This window comes from Pan troglodytes, chromosome 6 (assembly GCF_028858775.2).
Source record: "Pan troglodytes isolate AG18354 chromosome 6, NHGRI_mPanTro3-v2.0_pri, whole genome shotgun sequence".
Classification (NCBI taxonomy): Eukaryota; Metazoa; Chordata; class Mammalia; order Primates; family Hominidae; genus Pan; species Pan troglodytes.
In genome coordinates, this window is record NC_072404.2 from 144,723,183 (window position 1) to 144,748,917 (window position 25,735).

The 25,735-nt window shown below is 39.1% G+C and overlaps 2 protein-coding genes across 8 annotated transcripts in view; both read left to right on the forward strand.

Moving 5' to 3' along the window:
- Positions 1-25,735, forward strand: part of AHCYL2 (adenosylhomocysteinase like 2) — a 207,798-nt gene that overhangs the window by 144,453 nt on the left and 37,610 nt on the right. For 4 of the 7 annotated variants that reach the window (XM_063815588.1, XM_519372.9, XM_063815590.1 and 1 more), the window contains 3 exons: positions 10,486-10,594; positions 22,968-23,111; positions 23,544-23,644. In XM_063815588.1, coding sequence (XP_063671658.1) covers positions 10,486-10,594; positions 22,968-23,111; positions 23,544-23,644 — 354 coding nt within the window. Of the gene's footprint in view, positions 1-6,647; positions 6,750-10,482; positions 10,595-22,967; positions 23,112-23,543; positions 23,645-25,735 lie in introns of those variants that run through there. The other 3 variants (XM_054656293.2, XM_054656294.2, XM_063815589.1) reach the window with 2 other exon arrangements.
- On the forward strand, positions 17,631-21,183 carry LOC741588 (hyaluronan synthase 2-like). Its single transcript, XM_054656296.2, has one exon. It carries the CDS (start codon positions 18,005-18,007, stop codon positions 19,661-19,663), a length of 1,659 nt encoding a protein of 552 aa, XP_054512271.2. The 5' UTR covers positions 17,631-18,004; the 3' UTR covers positions 19,664-21,183.

Below are 25,735 nucleotides of genomic sequence, written 5' to 3' on the forward strand. Positions count from 1 at the left end.
TGGATCGAATTTCAACTTTTAATTTAAAGACAATAACCATCCTTATGTTTCTAAATAGTTTCTTCTAGATTTAGCCTGATTTCTTACAGCCCACACAGGTTTATGTTTACAGATTTGTGTTTCCCCACTATGGAAAACTAGTTAGACTCTCTAAAACATATTTCAAGTTCTTTTTAGTGTTTATAGAATTATGGATTTGAAGAAATAACTATTGATAATGAGATAGAATATGTAGTTGGCCTAACAAAGGCCCCCCTGAGGAGCTTACATTTCAACTCATTGTTACAACTATTTTTTATTGTTTTGGGGGAGGTTATTGCTGTTCTTCTTAATGTCGTTTCAGAACATTGTGTTCAGGTTTGTTTTTTTTTTGAAATGGAGTCTGGCTCTGTTGTCCAGGCTGGAGTGCAGTGGCATGATCTCAGCTCACTGCAACCTCCGCTTCCTGGGTTCAAGTGATTCTCCTGTCTCAGCCTCCCGAGTAGCTGGGATTACAGGTGTGCACCACCATACCAGGTAATTTTTGTATTTTTGGTGGAGATGGGGTTTCACCATGTTGGCCAGGCTGGTCTTGAACTCCTGACCGTAGGTGATCCACCCAACTCGGCCTCCCACAGTGCTGGGATTACAGGTGTGAGCCACCACGCCCAGTCTTGTGTTCAATTTTAAAACATTTTGTGGAAAGAAAACCTATCCATCTACAAGCTTATTCCAAGTAACATAGTGTTTTAGAATTAATGGAAGGATTTATGTAATACTTCTGATTGGGTTGAGTTTTTTTGAATTTCTTGCTACTCACTAATAAGAAGAGGGAAAAAGAAATTTGGTTTTCTTAAGGGAAGGGCCACGTTAAGGTATCAAACTTTGGTATTTCTATAAAGGAATATTACAGAAGAATTCTACTGAACATTAGTGTGCCAACTCAGAATCAATCAAAGTTTTATCATAATTCTTATTTCTGTCATAGTCCTCACCGTCTTACAAGCTTAGCACATCCCCTCAAAGTTCAGTAGTGGCTCCTGCTGAACTTTCACCCATTTACCTTCTTTCTACTTAATGTGAACGGGAAGACTGCCCTAAAGGAGTTGGTGTGACCACTGCATAAGGGATATGATCTAGGGCTTCCCAGCTTTTAGAAAACACTATTTAATAAAACACAGCTCTTTAGTGTTGTGTCTTGGTTGGTAAAAAATAAATAAAAAAATTTGCAGCCGGGTGCAGTGACTCACGCCTGTAATCCCAGCACTTTGGGGGAGGCCAAGGCGGGCAGATCACGAGGTCAGGAGATCAAGATCATCCTGGCTAACACAGTGAAACCCGGTCTCTACTAAAAATACAAAAAATTAGCCGGGCGTGGTGGCGGGCGCCTATAGTCCCAGCTACTCTGGAGGCTGAGGCAGGAGAATAGCATGAACCCGGGAGGCAGAGCTTACAGTGAGCTGAGATCGCGCCACTGCACTCCAGCCTGGGCGACAGGACGAGACTCCGTCTCAAAACAAACAAACAAAATAATAATTTAGAAAAGCACAGCTCTGCTCTGTTCTGTTTTTAATAAGGTATTACTCTCACTTAGGAATTTCTTGGCCATTCTCTCTTAAATAGCAGGAAAATACCTTTGCTCAGTATTTTGAACAGCAATAAAAAGGAATAGGAAGGAGCTAGTCTTCAATAACACGATTGTCTCATTTGCTAGCTTTTCTTTGCCAAAGACTTTTGAGGCTTTCTTTCAGATACCACGTAAGTCATTGACTCCTGACTTGGTCTGAAAGTACTTCATTAGGTTGCTACTGATAGCCACTTAGCCAAGAAAGCTAACCTCTGAGCACCCTCTAGTGTATTGCCGATGGACTTCCAGACCTTACTTGTAAAATGTTAAAGTGTCTTTTAATCCCCAAGAAAAAAACCATTGCTCCAGCTCCCATGTTGGGCCAAAGTTTCAATTTAAAGTTTTAACGAGTGTCTTACTCATGTTCCCATTTACATATTAGTGTAATGAAATTTCCACTGAAACTATCCCTGCCACCAAAGGAAATATGAGAAGCCTCTCAAATCTTCTTTCAGGAGAAAAATTTAGCAGAGAAGGTATATTACAACATCTCCCTTTTGTTAAAAATCACCAGCAAAAAGGGACTTCATATCCCTCAGAGAATAGGACTCACACCACATATAACAGCTGACAGTACTCACATCTCTGATTCCCAGCAGGGAAGTAAGCCGGGATGAAGCCTGAGAACCCCAATCTCAAGAACTGACGAGGTAGACTTTCAAGGTTACGTTCCATCAATCACTGGAAAACTTCTCCTGGAGCCTCTGCTCCTCAGCTGTTTTCATGTGAAGGATTTTCTTAGCCCTGTTCAGACAGCTTTACTGCTGAAAGGTTGGGGAACACTTCCTTTTAAAGATTGTCTTTATTAATGTGTTTTACTTCCCCTGAGAGATCTTTAGTCCCTTCTGGTAGTAACCTTGACTGACATGCATGGAGATCAGCAATAACTTTTTCTATGTTTCTACATTTTAACCTTTCCTCCTCCTCCCACTCCAGCTCTCTGTACTTTTCCATAGGAAATCTGGTTGATTGACTTTCATGAGTATCCAGCCAGCTTGATGCCCGATATTCTTATGGCAAGAAGTAATCCTTTTCATAGGTAAAGAGTTAGTTCAAGCCGCTCATTTGGCTTGGAAGAGAGAGGTGTTTTGAGGAATATCTGAACCATATCTACTTGGAATTAGAGACAAAAATCTCCAAAGTGTCTGATAAATGGTGGTAGAGGTAGCTTGACTATAACTCTAGGTCAGGATTGGTGCTTAAAACAGAAAGCCATTTGAAAAACTGATGAAAACTATGGGCTCTCTCCCCAGGATATTAAAAACACAAAATTTTGCATACTGTTGTAGGGGGTTCTAGACATCCATGGAATATAGGTTAAGAACACTTAATTTGAAAGAATAGAAATATTAATATTTTAGACTTGTATATCAATATGTAGTTTTCAAAACCCTCTCACATCTTATTATCTCAGCATACATTTTAAATAGGCAAAGTAGATATGATTATCCCTATTTTAGAAATGATGACAGACCTTAGGAAGTAGAGACACAGATACATCCTTTGTAGTATTACTTTATGTACTTGAAAAGGAATTAATTGGTTCCTCTTGGCCTTGATCCTCTTTAGGATAAATAGATCTTCTGTCCTCCCCATGAGTCCTGTTTTTCTTAATATATTACCTGTCTCTTCTTAAGAGCCTTAAGTTACCGAAAGCAGAATTAGACCCAGTTTTCTTTAGACCCTGTTGTGGGTGTAAAGAAAGATCACCTCAGCTGGGCGTGGTGCCTCATGCCTGTAATCCCAGCACTTTGGGAGGCCAAGGTGGACGGATCACCTGAGATCAGGAGTTCGAGACCAGCCTGCCCAACATGGGGAAACCCCATCTCTACTAAAAAGTACAAAAAAAAAATAAGCCAGGCATGGTTGGTGTGCTCCTGTAATCCCAGCTACTCAGGAGGCTGAGGCAAGAGAATCACTTGAAATCCGAGAGGTGGAGGTTGCAGTGAGCCGAGATGGCACCATTGCACCCCAGCCTGGGAGACAAGAGCGAAACACCATCCCCCCCAAAAAAAGAAAGAAAAGAAAGGATCACCTCATTGTATTCTCTGACCTTTCAAATAACCTTTACTTTTCTGCCTGTGAACATGCCTCCATGGTTATAGCCATGATAGGATAGAATGGTTGGTTAAGAAGAGTCAGGAGAATCAGGGCTGCTTTACTCACGCTTGGAGAAAGTGTTAGAGCAGTGGTTTCCAAAGTGTGGTCTTCAGACTGGTAGCATCAACATCTCCCGGGGAGTTACTCAAAACACAAAATCTTCAACCAGAGAATTGGAAGCTGAAAAAAAGTTTTTTTTTTAAATTACAAAATACAAAATCTTGGGCCCTCTCCAGACCTAATAATTCAAAAACTCTGGTGGTTAAGATCCAGCAATGTGCTTTAATAAGCTCTCCAGGTGATTTTGATGCAGCTAAAATTTGAAAGTTACTGTATTCTATAAAAACTTATTGGCTGGGTGCGGCGGCTCACGCCTGTAATCCCAGCACTTTGGGAGGCTGAGGTGGGCGGATCACGAGGTCAGGAGATCGAGACCAGCCTGGCTAACACGAAGTAAGTGATGGAAATTTTTAAGTTTTTTTTTAGTAGAAACCCTGTCTCTACTAAAAACAAACAAACAAACAAAAAAAAAAAAAGCAAAAAAACTAGCCAGGCGTGGTGGCATGCGCCTGTAGTCCCAGCTACTCGGGAGACTGAGGCAGGAGAATCACTTGAACCCGGGAGGTGGAGGTTGCAGTGAGCCGAGATCGCGCCACTGCACTCCAGCCTGGGTGACAGACCAAGACTCAGTCTCAAAAAAAAAAAACCAAAACAAACAAACAGACAAAACTTGTTAAGTGGTAAGGCTTTTCCTGTCAGTCTCCTAAAATGTCTTCTGGTTCTATTTGGTATAGATATGCCAGTCCTTCTGGCTCAAGTTATCTGACTTAAGTCATTGGACCAAGGAGCTCCTTTTTACCTGAGTGAGGGAAAGGGGAACCAGCTTAGTACATGCGGACTGGGGTGAACATTCTTGTTAGGAGGAGCAAAAGTTTAGAGATTCATCAAGCAAGCAAATGATCTGTCTCACTTTGTGAAATTATGAGTAAGAGATCAGAATTGCTGTGGGTGATGGTGAACATTCATATTTGAGTTCAATTAATTTCTGTTTCCATTTCTGGTAGTGACATTGGGCAAAGTTGCCTTAAAGAGCTGTTAGAGTTCTAATTCTTATATAATTAGGTGTTTTAGAATTGTGACTTGATCAGGGCCCCAAGATTATCCGGGATGATGTCATTTCTAAAATGTAATCTGATATGAAAATGAATTTAAAGAGTAATTTTAAATTAAATAAATTTAAAGATAAAAGGAATGATTTGAGGCTAGTACACCTAGGACTAGGATCTTTGGTCTTCTGATTAATATTATGAGGCATGGTATAGTAGATGGAGCTTTGGCTCTAGCATAAACACAGGCTCAAATTCCAGTCCCATCACTTACTTGCTGTGAGACCTTGGACAAATCATTTGTTCTCTTAGAGTTAAACTTTCCTGCTTTGTCAAGTGAGAATAATACTGCCTAATTCTTAAGATTCTTGTACAAATTAATAGAAGTAACATATACACAGAACTGTGAAAATAGGCACTTACCAAACTTTTCTCTTCCAGAGATGTCAATAAGCAGTATGCAATGTGACCTTCTCTCTCTAAATAAAGATTATCCTTAAAAAAAAAAAATCTGCCGGCTGGGTACGGTGGCTCACGCCTGTAATCCCAGCACTTTGGGAGGCCGAGGCAGGTGGATCACTTGACGTCTGGAGTTCAAGACCAGCTGACCAAAATGGTGAAACCCCATGTCTACTAAAAATACAAAAAATTAGCCGGCGTGGTGGCACATGCCTGTAATCCCAGCTACTTGGGAGTCTGAGGTAGGACAATCACTTGAACCCGGAGGGTGGAGGTTGCAGTGAGCCGAGATCGCATCATTGCACTCCAGCCTGGGCAAAAAGAGCAAAACTCCATCTCAAAAAAAAAAAAAAAGAAAGAAAATCTGCCATTTTATGTCCTTTCTTGTGCTCAACAAGCAGTCTTTTTTTTTTTTTTTTTAATTAAGGAAGAATTGACATCACTTTCCCCCCAATCTCTGTAGCAGACAGTTGAGTGTAGCTTTCTTCTTCACTATGTCTCTTTCAGAAATCAGCAAATAAATAATGTGATTCTTTGCCCTTTTGCTTGAATATTTGGCACGTAATAAGATTGTTGTGATTCTGGGGACTCTGAGGAGATAAGAAACTTCCCTTTGTAGTCGTACCTTCACACATTTTCTGAAAACACACATTTTCTGAAAAAAGCAAACTGGGTCACCCTGTGCCAAATCAGCAACAATCTTGAGCTGGGACTAGAAACCAAATATCAAAACCTGTATAAAAGATGCACAATTCAGAGGAAAGCAGTGAACCGAGAAAATTGATTTCCTTGGTGACAGAGCTGAAATCAGTGTCCCCAGTCTGGCTAATCCAAGGACACAGAGTGTAGGGTAGGGCCTGCCTGAGTACTTGGCACCATTAATTTTTTTTTTCTTACTCCTTTAATGAAGTCTCTCATTGTTTAAGTGGCTCTGTGGTTAATTTTTTTCTAATGAGACTAGGTTAACTAAAATCATCTGACATGGAAAAGGAGGAGGTAAGGTTGAAAAGGAACCTAATTAGCAAGTTAATTATAGCGAGCAAAAAAGTGCAGTGGTTATATAAATAAGCTATTGTTATGCGCATGCAAGTTGGGCCTTGTCAAGGGACTTGCAAGGTTTAGAGGTCAGAGGATCCATGTAATTAGGTGTTTAGGAAAAAAATAAGTAAAAGCAAAACAGCCACTAGAATTAGGAATGGCTGTTGAGCCACTAACAGAAATGCCTTATTAAATTGGGGCCGTACTGCTGAAGGTACTGTTGGAGCTGCTTCAGGGATTCCAAGGAAGAGTAGTCCCCCACTCCCCAGCCCAAAAAGCTGGCTGGAACCAGAGCCAACAGAATTGCTGATGAGGAAAGTTTAAAGGCCTGATCACAAGGGTCCCTGGACCACAGAGGTGGCAGTGGGGCTGGTAATGTCACTATGCTGGGCAGCAAGAAGAAATACATTGTTAATGGCAACTCTGGGATTAAGGCCCAGGTGAGGCTAAGCTCTTATATACCAGTCTTGCCGCTGCTATAGCCATTATTGTAAAAGGCCAGCTGCTTATACTCTTTTTCCCCTCCTTTCCTGCTTTCATCCCTCCCTCTGGCATAAGGTGAGCTACCCCTCTTTTAACAGTCTCTTTCCCTCCCTTGCCTTAATGCCTGTTGGAATTAGGCAGTTCTCTCTCAAATGGAAAAGGAGGATTACCTTAAAAGACCCTGGTTCCAGACAAGGTAGGAAAGTTAGGGGTAGAATCTACTAAGGTACCACAATTGGGGTGGGCAGATTACAAAACCAATCCATTACAAAATGGACTGTATATTGGTGTTTAATTATTAAGAGGAGGTAAACACCAGGGAGCCACTTAACTCATGTTCTGGTTGTCAGAGAAAGATACTCATTTCTTGGGGAAAATTGCATAACTTATATTTAAGTGGTTAATCTCGCTCTAATATTTTTCTGTCTTAAAGAAACTTGAATTCGGTGTCTAACCAGTAAGCAAGGTTTTAGAATGCTATGTTCTAAGTGGAGAAAGCCTTGTACAACCTAGTCTTCTTTAGTATTAAAAGATAGCATGAACTTGTCCCAGGAAGGAGGGATTACTGTAAATAGAAAACACTATAGAGAAGACAGCTCAGCTCAGATAAACTGGTTTGAGATGATAATGCAGCTAGATAGCTATATGGTTTATTCACCTTGATCCTACAATCTAGAGTATAAGAGTGACTGGCCCCCTCTAGTGGTGTGTGTACATGGTGTGTGTGCATATGCACCCACATGTGCATGTACGCAGGTGTGTGGTTGTGTTGGGGTTGTGTTGAGCATCTGAAACACGGTTTATCTATTCTTCTTTAAAGGGGACACTGGAAAAGTTAGCGACTCAGGGTGACCTTTGAAAAGTTCCATTATTATTCCTTTTCCTGGATGGGCTTCTAAAAAAGAATAAAAACATGTGACTGTTTTGAACAAGGTTGGTGAAACGGAAGCCAGAGTTTGCAGCCTGACTGCTGTCCAGCTCCCCAGCTTTCCACCTTCCCTCTTCTTCCCAGCTCTTTTTGCCCTTAAAAATCATTTTAACTTTAGTCTTGGTTTATCTTTACCATATTTAGTGAGTATTCAAACAAGTATAGACAGTGAAGATAGAATAGGCTACTTCAGATATATTGATTCAGCACTTGATTGAGTGCCTAGGATTTGTGCCTGCAGATATAAGGGTGAATAAGAATCACAGCTTCTCCCTTTATGAGCTTATAGTTTATAGAGAATACCGGTAAGTAGACAGATAGTTACATTCATTGTGGTAAGTGCTGTGCTAGGAGAAATGCAATACATGAAAGTTCATGTACATCCTATGGGAGTACATAGGGCAGTGTATCTTTTTGGAATAAATTGCTAGTTGAGCAAAATAATCATCTTTGTCATTTTTTTTAGTTCACGAAGAACTTCTTATCCGATGAGTTTTCCTATTGCTGAACACAATTTGCAAGCCCTAAAGCACTCTGTAGGCTTTATTTGTTGTTACAGCTATGAAAATGCTATGAATCCCCCTAAAAGGCAATGTGAAGCTATTTCAATTTGGCATTGGTCCCTTGTCGCAATACTCAAGTGACTCATTAGTTACCTCTAACTGCAGGAAGTGGAGCCGTCAGTTCCTGCTTTCATTCTGGTGTACTGTATGTTCTGCCCATCAAGGAACCATCTTTTTATCATTAAAGGTAGAGTCACTTGTCAGACCTTTGATCATTTTCATTAGACCTTCCTCTATGCCACCTTGGATCCAGAATAGGCAATTATACAAAGAGAGAAAACAAAAAAGTTATTAGTTCAATAAATTGTATGAGCTTTTTTTCCCCAAACAAGTATAGCTTACAAGTGACCTTTGATTTGTAGAGTATTATAAAGTATCAGCTGGAACCTCCAACAATAGGAGAAAGATAAAATTGTAAGAAAATCATTATCAAATAATCATCCAAAATGCAATGTCCAGAGTATGATATGAGGCTTATACATATTCATTCAATTAATCTGCTCCTTCTACATCTATCATAGTTAATGATCAATCTTACTGCTTTTAGGTATTTTATAATATCAAATATTTAAAAATAAATTAATATTTACTTACTAGCCAGGCGCGGTGGCTCACGCCTGTAATCCCAGCACTCTGGGAGGCCAAGGCAGGTGGATCACGAGGTCAAGAGATTGAGACCGTCCTGGCCAACATGGTGAAACCCCGTCTCTACTAAAAATACAAAAATTAGCTGGGCATGGTGGCACACACCTGTACTCCCAGCTACTTGGGAGGCTGAGGCAGGAGAATTGCTTGAACCCAGGAGGTGGAGGTTGCAGTGAGCCGAGATCAAGCCACTGCACTCCAGCCTGGCTACAGAGTGAGACTCCATCTAAAAAAAAAAAAAAAATTTACTTACTAGTACTGGAAAGCTAACTAATATATTTTAAAAAGCTTTAACAAATTAGAGTGGCTACCTGCAAGAGTTACGAGAGCATTGAACCGTAGGGGTTGGGTAGGGAGTAGATTTATTGAATTTCCTGCTATGTTTCAATTTACACACATTGTTTCATTGAACCCTCTCTAAAACCTGTGAGGTAAGTACTTTTATCTCTGTTGTATTTATGGAAAAATGAGACTCACTAAAGCATCTTGAGCAACATTACACAGCTAATGAGTGGCATAGCCAGAATTTAAATGCAATTTCAGAATGTTCATTCTTAATGAAAAGCCTTTTTAAAAATTATTAAATCATACCATTTCCTGAGATTCTTGAAACCTGAATGCAAGTCATTTTGCCTTCCTGTACCTTGCAATTTTCTCATCTAGATATATGGAGCTTACAAATATGATAATCTCAAATATTCTTTCCTGTACCTTGCAATTTTCTCATCTAGATATATGGAGCTTACAAATATGATAATCTCAAATATTCTTTCCAGTTTTACTTTTCAGTGAAACTGTATAAAATATTTCTGAATATGACTCAATTTTCTAAAAATTTAACCAGAATATCCCATTCTCTATTTGTGGGGAGTGGGGTGTCGCAATTTTATTGTAAAAAGCATATAGTCAAAGAGTAGCCAGGCACACTGGCTCATGCCTATAATCCCAGAACTTTGGGAGGCCAAGGTGGGTGAATCACTTGAGGTCAGGAGTTCGAGACCAGCCTGGCCAACATGGTGAAACGCTGTCTCTACTAAAAATATAAAAATTAGCAGGTCATTGTGGTGTGTGCCTGTAATCCCAGCTACCAGGAGGCTGAGGCATGAGAATCACTTGAACCCAGGAGGTGGAGGTTGCAGTGAGCCGAGATCGTGCCACTGCACTGCAGCCTGGGTGACAGAGTAAAAGTCCATCTCAAAAAAAAAAAAAGTGTATCAAAGATTTAAATTTGATTAGAAACATAGTAGGTAAAGAATGAGACATTGCCAGACACAGTGACACATGCTTGTAGTCCCAGCTGTGTGAGAGGATTGCTTGAACCCAGGAGTTCAAGGCCAGCCTGGGCAATATGGAAAGACCCCATCTCTATTTAAAAAAAAAAAAAAAGAAGAATGAAAAAGTATTCTTCTCTTCAAAGGGTCTTAATATTCCAAACATAGGTTGATACAATCAGATCAACTGTTAGGGAAGGTGAAAGCCTGTAATACAAGCCTTGAATTGCTGTCTCAAAATGGAGGTTCTTTTTCTTTATATAACTAGGTTTCTTTTTCTTAGCAGATCCAGTTTGCTGACCAGAAGCAAGAATTCAACAAACGTCCCACCAAAATTGGACGTCGCTCTTTGTCTCGTTCCATTTCTCAGTCATCTACTGACAGCTACAGCTCAGGTGAGTACTGAACTGCTGTGGACCCAGCTGTTGAGGCTAATAAGTACGATCTCAACAGGCCCTCCTGTCTATCCAAGGCTAATTAAGCATGACCAAGACTGTGCTTTGAATAAATACTTCGAGTCAAAATTTAGACTAAAATTCTGGGTGGAATATTTGGATTTCTCTTGGCAATTCAGAGTGGAGCTTAATAGAGGCCTCCTCTTCCAATAGAGGCAGAAGAGGGTGATTAAGGAAATTGAATTCTTTAATCTACTCAGAAGGGTGGGAATATGTCATTGATGATCTTTCCGGAACAGTATGTGTATATACTTGTGGTTTTTTTTTTTATCCTTTGAAAATAAAAAAGAAATTCTTCATCCCTCCATCTGGTACTTGCAAATTAACAGGGAAACCTCAATTGCCCCAAGAAGTAATGACACACTGTAGCTAGTTCAAGCAAGTGAGCCCTTTGCCTTCTCTCCTAAGCTGTGACATTGGACTTCTTGTTATTCCTCCCATCCTTTGCACTGGCATTAACTCAGATACATGTGCCCTGGGACTGAGTTATCATTTAATGCCAGGTGAGCTGTTACTGTGTAGGACCCCTTGAAGGCATCGGCTAGTATGCTAAATGCTGCCTAGTATGAGTCGGATTTAATATGGAGTTAGTTTATTTTGCTCTTGTGTTGGGATGTGATAGGGAGCTGAGTGCTTGCCCTAGTTACCTCTTCACATTATAAATAGTAATACTCATTAGAAAATGTTTATTATGACCTGAAATTTTATTTGTTCTTCATACAAATAGGAAAGTAATATTTGTTATATAAAGTTGAAAAACAGTTGTTTGGGAAGCTGTAGCTTTTAGGCTGGGTAGATTATTTATATACTTTTTACATTTGTCTTTTTACTTTCCCCCCACAGTAACAGTGAATGATGTAAAGCATATGATATCACTTCCTATGGATTTTTATCTAAAGATACAGAATCTTGTACTACCTTTTTTGTGGGGTAGCACAAGATTTGAGACAGGGTCTCACTCTGTCACCCAGGCAGGAGTGCAAGTGGCATGGTCATAGCTCACTGCAGCCTTGACCTCACGGACTCAAGTGATCCTCCCACCTCAGTCTCCTGAGTAGCTGAGACCACAGGCACCCACCACCACGCCTGCCTAAATTTAAAATTATTTGTAGAGATGGAATCTCACCATGTTGCCCAGGCTGATCTTGAACTTCTGAGCTCAAATGATTCTCCTCAGCCTCCCAAAGTTCTGGGATTACAGGCGTGAGCCACTGTGCCTGGCCAGGAAACCTATCTTATTCTGCTGAAATAAGCAGTGTTGAAAATTCACAAACTGGTTAATGTAACTCTGGAAACCACAATAATTGTGAAAAATGTGAATTGTAAAATAGTTTGTAACATTTCAAGCTGTGGGTTTGTGCATGTTATCTAAAGATTGATACTAAATAATAATAATATCAAATTTTAACTCCAGCTCAGTCTCTCCCCTACACACTAGATATACATATCCAACTATATTCCTGCAGAGGAAACCAATACCTGCCTTCCCACCCAGTCCCCATAGGCAGGGAGGGTACTTTAAAAAATATCTATTTACCTGGAAGAGAGTAATTGATGCTCTTAGTTTCTAAGTGAGCACATAGTGGCTTGGCATAGCTCGTTGGTGAATGATATAGACTGGTATCATCCTGGTAAACTTGGACCTTTTAGATTAAACTATATGAAATTATCATTTTTATAAGTCAAAAATTGTCTACCTAATGTATCTGTTTAATGATACTAAGTTCAGGCACAGGAAGTCAAAACATCCTGGAGATAAAAAAGAACTTAAAGATCTCATTCTGCTTCCCTCTAATTGCTGACCTCTTTGGAACATAGGGTGCTACTTACTATACATAGTTATTTATCTCCTGATAAGTTCTTATATAATCCCTGGAATTTAAAGATTTTATTTAAAATTTGCTGGCTTTGGTTGCCTGATTTAGGGGTATCCCACTGTCCTGGTTACCCTCATCTGGATCTATTTCAGATTAGGTATCATTTTAAAAACATTATGCCTATCAACATAATATTCTCAGTGGTCTGAACTAATCTACAGGAAGTGTTAGTTCTGTAAACTCAGTGCTTTTAAAATGAAACCCAAAATGTTTGCTTCTTTAGCAGCTGCATCACATGCACTGTTGCCTTGTTTTGTTTTTTGTTTCTTTCTTTTTCTTTTCCCCTTTGAGTGAATGGTTGTCAAGCCCTTTTAAACAGACTCTGACTAGAAATGCCTACTATCCTGATTATTGGACTAGGAGTTAGGAGAGACCTAGTTTCTAGTCTTTGATCCATGTTTGATTTGTTGGCGTGATGCTGGAAAACTCTTGCACCTGGCATCTTCGTAACACAGACAATGGAAAGTTACATACAATGATAGAAAAAGAGTTTCATGTGCATCGAATGAAAAGCCAAAAGTAATGGAACTGACTCACAACTCTCTAAATATGACAAGACATATATGCAAATGTGTGTCAATAAAAACTTGGGGCCCATTTTCAGCATACATTATAATTTAAATGACTAGGCTGGGCACAGTGGCTCATGCCTGTAATTCCAGCAATTCGGGAGGCAGAGACAGGCAGATCACCTGAGGTCAGGCATTCAAGACCAGCCTTGCTAACACGGTGAAACCCCGTCTCCACAAAAAATTTAAAAATTAGCCAGGCGTGGTGGCGCACGCCTGTAATCCCAGCTACTCCGGAGTCTGAGGCATGAGAATCGCTTGAACCCAGGAGACAGAGGTTGCAGTGGGCCAAGATTGTGCCACTGCACTTCAGCCTGGGCAATAGAGCGAGACTTTTTTTTTATTTAATAAAAAAATAATAATTTTAGGCAGGGCGCATTGGCTCACGCCTATAATCCCAGCACTTTGGGAGGCTGAGGCGGGCGAATCACCTGAAGCCGGGTGTTCAAGACCAGCCTGACCAACATGGAGAAACCCCATTTCTACTAAACATACAAAAATTAGTCAGGTGTGGTGGCACATGCCTGTAATCCCAGCTACTCGGGAGGCTGAGGCAGGAGAATTGCTTGAACCCAGGAGGCAGAGGTTGCGGTGAGCCAAGATTGTGCCATTGCACTCCAGCCTGGGCAACAAGAGTGAAACTATGTCTCAAAAAAAATTAATAATTTAAATGACTATAGAAATTAACACTGGAAAGCCCCAAAGACTCATCCTTGGACCTCTTCCCTTCTCAGTTTATACTTTCTCCCTAGATGAACTCATTTATCTCATAGGTTTAAATATCATGTATTGGTGTTTGATTCTCATATTTTATCCCAGCTCAAATCTGTCTCCTATATACTAGATTCATATATACAACTGCCTGCTGAGTCCTTTCACTTCAATGTTTTATAGATATCTCTTTTTATTTTATTCTTTTTTTTTTTAAGAGACAGGGTCTTGCTTTGTTGTCCAGGCTGGAGTGTAGTGGCACAATCATGGCTTACTGTAGCCTCGAACTCTTGGGCTCAGGCAATCTTCCCACCTCAACGTCCCCAGTAACTAGGACTACAGATGTGTACCATCACATCTGGCTAATTTTTTAAAATTTTTTTGTAGAGATAGGGGTCTCACTTTGTTGCCTAGGCTGGTCTCAAACTCCTGGCCTCAAGCAATCCTCCTCCCAAAGTGCTGGGATTACAGACATGAGCCATGGCACCCAGCCCATAGACATCTCAAACCTCCCATGTATTAAAAACTGAACTCCTCAGTTCCAACCTTACCCATCTTCAGTCTATTCTCAACACTACAGCCAAATGTATTCTTTTAAAATAAGTCATGTCATATCATTTCACTGCCTAAAACCTTCCAGTGGCTTCCCAATCTCACTCTTAGGTAAAGCCTAAAGTTCTTACAATGGCCTACATTTCTGTTCACCTCTCTACTTCCCCAAACCTCCTCCCTCCCCGAGATGTTCATTTCACTCTGGCCTTACTAGCCTCCTACTGTTATTTTGAAACATGCCATGCACTCTCCTGCCTTGAGACCTTTGTACCTGTTCCCTCTACTTGGAATGCTCTTTTTCCAGATACATGCATGGCTGGCTACTTTACCTCCTTCAGTTCTTCACCAAAAATTATCAACTTCTCACTGAATCCTATCCTGGCTACTCTTTTAAATCATACCCAGCATGGTGACTATAGTTATAACAATGTGTTGTATTCTAGAAAATTGCTAAGACAACAGATTTTAAGTGTTCTCACCACAAAGAAATGATAGGGATATGAGATAATGCATATGTTAATTATCTCTGTTGAGCCATTCCACAATGTGTACATATCTCAAAACATCATGTTATACACATAAATATATACAATTTTTGTCAATTAAAAATTAATTCATTAAAAGTAAATACGATACAGAACTCCACCCAACATTCTCTGTCAGATTTTCCTCCTTTATTTTTCTTCATAGCACTTATCATATAACATATATATGATAATATATATCATATATATTATGTTGCTAATATGTTTTGCTAATATATCATATATGATAATATATATCATATATATTATGTTGCTAATATGTTGCTAATATGTTTTGGTCTTTTCCTTTCTATTTAAATGCAGCCTCCATGAGAACAGAGATTTTTTTTTTTCTGTTTTACATTGCTCTATTCCCAGCACTTAGAACTGTGACACAGAAGAGGTACTCAATAAATAAATATTGGTGAAAGGTGTTCAGAGACGTTATACTTTTATACCCTTGTTGAGGTCTCTAATATACTCAGTGTGTATGAACAACAAAAGCAGGTTTATGAGATTTCAAAAAAAGATACTTTCCTGTCCAAAGTGCTTGTTTTGCTGAAGATACTCAGAGGCTTACATAGGCTCTAGCTTCGTCTCCCTTCCTAAGGCTCCTAGTACTAAGTTTTGCCATGCTTTCATTTAGGAACCTCTGCCAGCTTTTCTCAACCAGGGATCCTCATCTGAATCACAGAACACAGAAAATGATTTTATAGACTTTTCTTAATTTTCCAAAAGATGATACATAACTAGTACTTTCCAGATGCGTAGGAGAGAAGTTAATTCATTATGTACAATGGATGCTTCAAGACATTAGGACTTAATTTCTAGCAGAACCCAGGTTGAAAAACGCTGCATTAATCCACGAAACTATTTTATAAGAAGCAAACTTCTAAAAAACTCTTCCCCTAAGGAAAAAAACCTCATAAAAACAAATGAACAGAAGAGACTTTTTTTTTTAATCAGACCGTTCTCAGTGATATATTTCTGAATAAGCTGTCTTTGCAATGAGTTACTTGGTTAAGGATGAGGAAAGAAGACAGAAGTCCCTTCTTCACGATTGGTTCTTTTTTTTCCCAAACTCTACAATTCTTATAAAGTTTGAGATATTTTCAGATTTTTCCAAACAACAAAGTTTTGTTTGTTTGTATTTGGGATGCTAGCATAGCTTTTTACACATTTCCAGAGTGTTACTCATCAGTGAAGTCTGCTATAACCAGACACACAGGTCCCTACTGTTATTTCCATTACCAAATGAATAGGTTAGGCCCAAGAGGAATTGCCTGACATAAAATAGTCTAATAGGACTAATTCAGTCAGGGTTCTGACTGCTGCTTCTCCTAGCAGTAACTCACAGTATCACAGCTGCTGAGAGGTAAAGCTTAATCAGGCTTGAATCATAAAATGTGTATACATGTTCTGTGAGATAGATTGTGGATTCTTGATTCATCATGCTGTATTTTGATTTTGGAAAATAATGAAACAAGATAACATCCCATAGTAAAGTTATATTGTACTTCATACTACTTTTCTACGTAGAAACTGAACCCTTTTGGTTATCATCTCATTTATTCGTAAGATTTTTCCGGTGGTAGTTGGGGGAAAGAGAGAGCATGAGGAAAGAGGGAATCTGTTACAGTTTACAGTTGGATAAATTGAAAATTGGTCACTTAACCACTTAGGGTTGAAGCTAGATCTAGGATCTCAGGACTACTTTAGTAGGTTATTGGTTGTTCTTGTTTATTTAAATTATGACTCTGGGCTTTAGAGTATGCTGACAATTACAAATATTTTAGAAACTCTGTTCAAGTGTGTTTGTACATACGTGTTGGGTTTCGCTAAATTTTCCTAGGAACAGTCCTTAATACTATCTCAACTGTCATCATGAGTTTGTTACTCTGTGGCAGAAATGAGTACGGATTCAAAGAATAAATGAGTAAATTTGTTTATTCATTTATTTATAATTCATTCATTTATAATTCAGCAATAACCTTTCCACTGTGTTTGCAGAACTAATAATATATTCTCTTGGTCTGGATCTGTCAGCCATGTTGTATCCACATAGTAGTACAATCTAGACAACTGATATTTTTGGTTCTTACCTGATAGCAGGTCCGTATAAAGGGCTCTTTGAGGCCGGGCATGGTGGCTCAAGCCTGTAATCCCAGCACTTTGGGAGGTCAAGGTGGGCGGATCACCTGAGGTCAGGAGTTCAAGACCAGCCTGCCCAGCATGGCGAAACCCCGTCTCTACTAAAAAGGCAAAAATTAGCCAGGCACTGTGGTGGGTGCCTGTAATCCCAGCTACTAAGGAGGCTGAGGCAGGATAATTGCTTGAACCCAGGAGGCGGAGGTTGCAGTGAGCTGAGATCGTGCTACTGTGCTCCAGCCTAGGTGACAGAGTAAGACCCTGTCTCAAAAAAAAAAAAAGGGGGAGTTCCCTCCCCTCAGGGTTCCCCAGTCCACACCTCCCTCTCCACTTCCCTCACCCCCCACTCCCTCCACCGCCCTATTAAAACACCCACCAGCTCACTTGTTAAGACCCCCTTAAGTTGGAGGAGGCAGAAAGGCAACAACGGCGAGGAAGGAGAAGTCAAGACGTCTGGAAAGAATTACCCAATCCTGGCTTCGAGCAGCCCATTGAACCAGAGACTTGAAACAGCCCCAGCCAAAGACTTTTCTCCCAATTCTGCGCTTCCTGGGTTCTGCTGAGTCTTCCACAGGCTTTTTTTTTTTTTAAGACGAAAAAGAGATTTTCTGTTATCGGGGGCAGAAAGACTGAAGCACAAAAAAAAAAAAAAAAAAAAAGAAAGAAAAGAAAAGAAAAAAGAAAAGTTAATTTATTTTTAAAGCATAATTTTTTTAAGAATTAGACTGAAGTGCAACGGAAACATAAAGAGAATATTAGTGAAATTATTTTTTAAAGTGGGGAAGAATCAAACATTTAAGACTCCCCTATCCTTTTTAAATGTTGTTTTTAAATTTCTTATTTTTTTTGGCCGGTCGTCTCAAATTCATCTGATCTCTTATTACCTCAATTTTGGAAACTGCCCGCCACCGACCCTCCGGGACCACACAGACAGGCTGAGGACGACTTTATGACCAAGAGCTGAACAAGATGCATTGTGAGAGGTTTCTATGTATCCTGAGAATAATTGGAACCACACTCTTTGGAGTCTCTCTCCTCCTTGGAATCACAGCTGCTTATATTGTTGGCTACCAGTTTATCCAAACGGATAATTACTATTTCTCTTTTGGACTGTATGGTGCCTTTTTGGCATCACACCTCATCATCCAAAGCCTGTTTGCCTTTTTGGAGCACCAAAAAATGAAAAAATCCCTAGAAACCCCCATAAAGTTGAACAAAACAGTTGCCCTTTGCATCGCTGCCTATCAAGAAGATCCAGACTACTTAAGGAAATGTTTGCAATCTGTGAAAAGGCTAACCTACCCTGGGATTAAAGTTGTCATGGTCATAGATGGGAACTCAGAAGATGACCTTTACATGATGGACATCTTCAGTGAAGTCATGGGCAGAGACAAATCAGCCACTTATATCTGGAAGAACAACTTCCACGAAAAGGGTCCCGGTGAGACAGATGAGTCACATAAAGAAAGCTCGCAACATGTAACGCAATTGGTCTTGTCCAACAAAAGTATCTGCATCATGCAAAAATGGGGTGGAAAAAGAGAAGTCATGTACACAGCCTTCAGAGCACTGGGACGAAGTGTGGATTATGTACAGGTTTGTGATTCAGACACTATGCTTGACCCAGCCTCATCTGTGGAGATGGTAAAAGTTTTAGAAGAAGATCCCATGGTTGGAGGTGTTGGGGGAGATGTCCAGATTTTAAACAAGTACGATTCCTGGATCTCATTCCTCAGCAGTGTAAGATATTGGATGGCTTTTAATATAGAAAGGGCCTGTCAGTCTTATTTTGGGTGTGTTCAGTGCATTAGTGGACCTCTGGGAATGTACAGAAACTCCTTGTTGCATGAGTTTGTGGAAGATTGGTACAATCAAGAATTTATGGGCAACCAATGTAGCTTTGGTGATGACAGGCATCTCACGAACCGGGTGCTGAGTCTGGGCTATGCAACAAAATACACAGCTCGATCTAAGTGCCTTACTGAAACACCTATAGAATATCTCAGATGGCTAAACCAGCAGACCCGTTGGAGCAAGTCCTACTTCCGAGAATGGCTGTACAATGCAATGTGGTTTCACAAACATCACTTGTGGATGACCTACGAAGCGATTATCACTGGATTCTTTCCTTTCTTTCTCATTGCCACAGTAATCCAGCTCCTCTACCGGGGTAAAATTTGGAACATTCTCCTCTTCTTGTTAACTGTCCAGCTAGTAGGTCTCATAAAATCATCTTTTGCCAGCTGCCTTAGAGGAAATATCGTCATGGTCTTCATGTCTCTCTACTCAGTGTTATACATGTCAAGTTTACTTCCCGCCAAGATGTTTGCAATTGCAACAATAAACAAAGCTGGGTGGGGCACATCAGGAAGGAAAACCATTGTTGTTAATTTCATAGGACTCATTCCAGTATCAGTTTGGTTTACAATTCTCCTGGGTGGTGTGATTTTCACCATTTATAAGGAGTCTAAAAGGCCATTTTCAGAATCCAAACAGACAGTTCTAATTGTTGGAACGTTGCTCTATGCATGCTATTGGGTCATGCTTTTGACGCTGTATGTAGTTCTCATCAATAAGTGTGGCAGGCGGAAGAAGGGACAACAATATGACATGGTGCTTGATGTATGATCTTCCATGTTTTGACGTTTGCAGTCACACACAACACCTTAGTTCCTCTAGGGGCTGTACAGTATTATGGCATCAGATAATGCCACCAAAGGAGACATATCACTGCTGCTGGGACTTGAACAAAGACATTTATATGGGTTTATTTTCATTCTGCCAAAGTAAAACAATACATCAACAAGAAGAAACTCAGATTTAACCTGTTATTTCTATGAAAATGGGATGAATTCTTTGTTTATGCACTTTTTCCTTACTGTGCATCTGCCTGAAAGTGTTTTGCCCTATATACCTCACTAGCCATGCTTTATGTGGGTTATCATGGAAGAAAAGGATTTTGGAAACTCAAGGAAAAGTTCTTTCAACCTATACAACCTAACTTATGGACTGTTTTGATAGATGATAATTTTTTTTTTTTAGGAAGGATTTTCTTTTTAACTTTACCAAATGAAATGCCAAAGGAAGTTTTAAAGGCCGTTGGCTGTGCTGTATTTTGATATAATTGTACTATGTTTTTAAATTTTGTATGCCAATCTTAAAGACAAATGTTGCATATTCTCTATTTTACTTTTCTGCCAAAATAAACCTGTTCTTCCTTTTTTAAAATAAGTTCTTAAAAAATTTATACTTAAAAAATCCTGCCCAAAATGTGAAGCTTGGTTGACTGATGTTCATGATAGAAAGAATAAAATGTTTCTCTCTTTCTACCTTAAAAAAAAAAAAAAAAAAGGGATCTTTGAAAACAAATACATTTTGGCTCAAAGAAAAACATTGGTTGAATTAACTGTAACTACTTGACTCCTGTTAAGAAAGTAAAACACTGTTTTTTCCAGGTTTTAGAATAGAGAAGTGGTGTAAAGATTTTTTTTCTTTGAGTTGGTGTGGGGAAATGGTAAAGCCAGAAATTGGAATGCTTCTCTTAAGGGGAAATTTTCAAATTTTGTTTTGCTTTTTGGTTTTCTTCTGACTCATTCTTAGAAACTAAAGAGGCATAGGAAGGGCAATCTCTTCTGGGTAGAGTCAGGACTCCAGTCTCAACCTCTCAAATCACTGCCAGCCAACCACCTGCTGTTTGGGTAGATTAGTAGGAGATGATGGAGGTATAAAAAAAGATAAACTGCTAAATGATTATGTATGTATATCATTCTTTTCCCATTCAAAATCTTAAAGCTGAGTAAGAACCCTTAAAGATGTTATATCTGGAACTGAATTTAAAATATGTGCTAAAGTGGGTAATATCAGGTATCATTTATTGAGTGCTTAATTACTGTATGCCAAGCATTGCAGTAAGCACTTTACATACATTATCTTACTTAATCTGCTTAACAACTTGACTCTGACAAGTCATGTTCTCCTATTATATAGTCTTATGACATCCTGATTTCTGCTTTATAGCACACATTACAAATGTATTTTTTTAAAGCTCTAAATAATTAATTTTGTAACTAGTTATTTCTTTTTTGACTCACTGACTAGACTGAAAACTCCATGAAGATAAGGACCATCTATATCTGTCCTGTATTTCCAGCACCTAGGCTATGCCTAGTACATAATAGATGCATAACTAAAATTTGAATAAACACCTGAGTGTGTGAATGACTGAATACGTGAATAAATTAACAACTCTTTCAAACGGATCAGCTCCACTTTATACACCCAAAAACAGAGACTGAGACTTAAACCAAAGACTGACTCCAGAACACATGACCACTATATTTAAATGGCCATTGGGAAGCATAAAAATCATCATGACTCTGAAAAAGAGTTTGAGATTTCAGGATATTCTGAATATGAACACTTTCTTCAAAAGTAATTTTCCATAAATCTGGATCGGGATTAGAGATGGCTGTTATCTTTTTCTCTCTCAGGTGGTAGAAGCATGGTTCCCCTAAGCCTCTGATTTATTAGGTATTTCTGAATATTGATTAGTAAAACAGATGACTTCCCAGAAAGCTGTGTCTGGGTTCTGTTGCCAAAAGTACTTTGAGCTTTCACTCACCCTAGGAGAGGGAACCACAAACTTTTTGTACAGATTAGCTCCTTTCAAGAACAAAAGTCTCTTTGGGGATTTACTAATTCCCTCACCTCCCCTGGTGCCCATGTTCATTCCTGTTGCCTCGTGTTAGGACTTTGCTCCAGCTCCAAAAGAGATTCTGAAGCCCCTGCTGCCCAAATGGTTTGTAGTGCCATGCCTGATTAACTGGGCAAGGTCAGACTTGCCTTTTACAGCCCTCGCAGAGGTAGACCCTTTGCTAAGAAATCTCAGAAATGCCTTAATTCTCTGCATATAAGTAGATCAGAGCATCGTAGACCGTAGGCACTCTGAGCTTTCACAGTTTTCTACCCTTAAAAGTGATGGCAGTACTTATTCCATTGAGAGATACAAAGCGTTTTCTAGAGAGTGTTTCTTAACCCCCAAAAAAACTTGGGGGTTAAGAACTATCTTCAGAAGCTCAAACACAAATCAGGGAAGGACACTGCTTCAAATAATCTAGCAAATGGTTAGTAACTACAGAATCCTATGAAGACTAAAAAGACCCCAGCTAAGCATATGAATAGTAGTAGCAGCAGCTGCCTGTTAACCACGATAAAAAGTTTTAGGCCTTTCACACTCTAGTATATGTTGCTAAATGGATTAGTTATCAGAGCATTTTATTGTACCAAAGGAGGATTTATTCACTTCTTTGGGAGTCTAAAATGCCTAACGCCAGACCTACTGAGGCCAGCAAGAAGGGAGAGCACATTGAATACTTCATTGTCAATGTCTAATTGGGTCTGCAGGCACAATTCAGCCTCATCAGAGTCCGTCTTAAAAAAGAAAGCTCTGTTAGGTCAGACAAATACTTTTTGTGTGGTTCTTAATTACTTTCCCATGGATTCCTTGTTTTCTAGGTCTTATCTGTTCAGTAATTGTACTAAAACACAAATTATATCAAACATTTAAGCAGCACACAGAGCAGAGTAGTTAGAATCCCAAAAACCCATATGTTAATGACCACGATCTTGCATTAGGAACTTTAACCTAATGCTACCATGGTGTAACCTTTTCTTTTTGCGTATTCAAGGACCTCTGCGTGTTCTGAAGATAAAGTTAGCCCTACATTTCAAGTTAAGGCTATCCAGGAAGAATGTCTTTGGCAATCTCTTTCAGCTTCCCTCTTCTGGCATGTGTATAGCCTGTAGGTACTTAACAGAGGTAAAAAAATTTATATGGCGCTAGGTGGCTAGAGAAGCTTCAGTTTGCTCCACGGTTTGGAATTTTAGAGGAAGCATTTTTTTTCCCTGAGTGTTTTTTATTCTGTCATTCCAGCGGCTTCATATACAGATAGCTCTGATGATGAGACATCGCCCAGGGACAAGCAGCAGAAGAACTCTAAGGGAAGCAGTGACTTCTGTGTTAAGAACATCAAACAGGCAGAGTTTGGACGAAGAGAAATTGAAATTGCTGAACAAGGTGAAGAAAACAAGCACCTTTTCCTTCTTAACCTACCTGTGTCTTTTTGTCCATATTAATCCCTTTTTATGTCTGGGGTCTGGTAGCTTGTGAAATTTCTATGTGATAAGAATACTTATAACAAAAGAAATGAGTTCAAGAAACACTGGGGAAATCTGGCAAGTCTAGAAGGAACCCTGTATTTTAAAAAAAAAAAAAAAAGGGAGAGAGACTGGATAAGGACTGGAATATAGAGAATCAGAACCCTGGAGCATTTGCCTCCAAAAGCCCTTTATAAAGGAAAATACAGGTTTAATGTCTTGATCCCTGGAGAAACCTAATCTAACCTGATCAGGGGAAGGATCTTAACTTAAGAAAACAAGTTTTTCTGTTTGTTCTTTTATCTCTTATTCCTTCTTCTTTAATATTGCTGTATTTATTGGGCCTTTTCAGAAATGCCTGCATTGATGGCTTTGAGGAAGAGAGCTCAAGGAGAAAAGCCTTTGGCTGGAGCCAAAATCGTGGGTTGCACACACATCACTGCTCAGACTGCTGTGAGTTCTTTTCTTTTCTCCTTTTAATAACAATAGTTAATAATAGCCACGAGCTACTGAAAGCTTACAACATGCCAAGCACCGAGTTAAGAGCTTAACAAGTATTAGCTCATTAATCCTTATAATGGCCATATAAAGCAGGTATTCTTGTTTCCATTTTATAAACGAAGAAGCTGAGGCTCAGAGGGCTTAAGATATTTGTTTAAGTTTATACAGCTAGAAATCACAGAGTCAAGATTTTAACTTCAATATACAGTAGTCCCCTTGCCTTGTCTGTGGGGGAAAAGTTTTAAGACCCCTAGTGGACACCTGAAACTTCAGACAGTACTGAACCCTATATATACTATGTTTTTTCCTATACATATATACCTATAATCAAGTTTAATTTATGCAATTGGCGCTGCATGTCCACCAGTTCTGCTTCCTGAGGATTTGACCAACTGCAGATCAAAAATATTCAGAAAATAAAATAATACAACAATACAAAATAACAAGAAATATAACAACTATTTACATAGCATTTACACTGTATTGGGTACTATAAATAACCTAGAGATGCTTTAAAATATACAGAAGGATGTGCACAGATTATATGCAAACACTGCATCATTTTATATAAGGGACATGAGCATCCTCAGATTTTGGTATCCATGGGAGTGCTGGAATAAATCCCCTGAGGATACTGAGAGACAGCTATAAATTCAGCACAGTAAGAAATGAACAACAGTAACTCAAAATAAGAGAGAGCAATTACAACAACAGACTGTAATAAAAGTTATGTCACATAAAGGAATTTATCACAGTACATAGCAGAAAGTCCAAAGGGAAGGCAGACTTCAGATGCAGGATCTCAGGGCTCCAGCTTCACCTCTCTGATTCTCTTGGAGCTGCCTCCTCAGTATGCTTACTTCACCCTCAAGCTGATAGCAAGATGCTTACAACTATTCTAGTCATCACAAACTGACATGAAAAGGAAGAGGGACCATTTCTTCCTCACTCAAGAGAAGTCCCTCCAGGATACTCCATCGTGTCTCATTGGGCAGAACTGGATCATGTATCTGTGCTCCACCAGTCCTACCGAGGGGTGTGGAATTACCATCATTTGCTTACACCAGTGATTCCTACCTTACTCTCATCAGTTTTAATGTCCCCTTTTTATTAAAAAACTTTTTTTTTTGCAGTGTCCCTGAACTATCCTGAAATGAAATTCAGATATAACATGTCTAGGTACATATAATCTTTAAAAAAAAATCAATATAAGATCTTAACTGAAATATGAAGAGGAATAAAAGAAAGTACAATACTTAAAATAATGTGTATTTCAATATGTAAATACTTGAGGACAACTATAGTAGAACAATCAGATATTTGTACTATTTCACAGTATTATTTGAAATAGTATTATTTGAAGACAGAAATAAATGTGTTATTGATTCCAGAGCATCAGAGCAGCATTGCCATGATTTTCTGAAGTAGTAAACAACTTTTTGTAATCTTCTAAACAATAAGAACAACAAAAAGTATGAGTTTTCTCTTCATTTACATAGCTGTTACATTCCTGGAAAAACTATTGTTTTGTATTAAAACTACAAAACTACTTTTTGCTAATTTGTAAAGTGGAATTAGGTTCTAAACTCAGATAATTGTAGATAGGTTTTTCACCCATGTGAACTTTTATTGGGACATTTGAAAATTGTACCAGCTGCAACACAGTTTTTTGTTGAGACACTTTCAAAATGTCCAGATTCCTGGTCCTGCCCACTAAATGCCAATAGCACTCCCCTTCCAATTATTGTGGCAACCAAAAATGCCCCCACAATTTTCTAGATCTCCTCTTTTATCACCAGAGATGCAATATATATGGAGTTGCTAACCATAATGAGACCACTATCGGGAAATTGTTATATTGAGCAGTGGTCTGGAATCTTTTATGGGGATTCATAAGATCTGGGTCATCTGTGTGGCTAGATCAGCTTTCCAAAGATTGTCTCTCCCAAAGCACAACACTTATGTGGTCACATTCCTGATTAAGAACATTAGAGATTCCTCAAGGTACAGACAGCTTCTATTAGCATCTTCACTATGAAACTT

Coding starts and splice junctions, on each gene's coding strand:
- LOC741588 (XM_054656296.2), top strand. CDS start 18,005: ATGCATTGTGAGAGGTTTCTATGTATCCTGAGAATAATTGGAACCACA.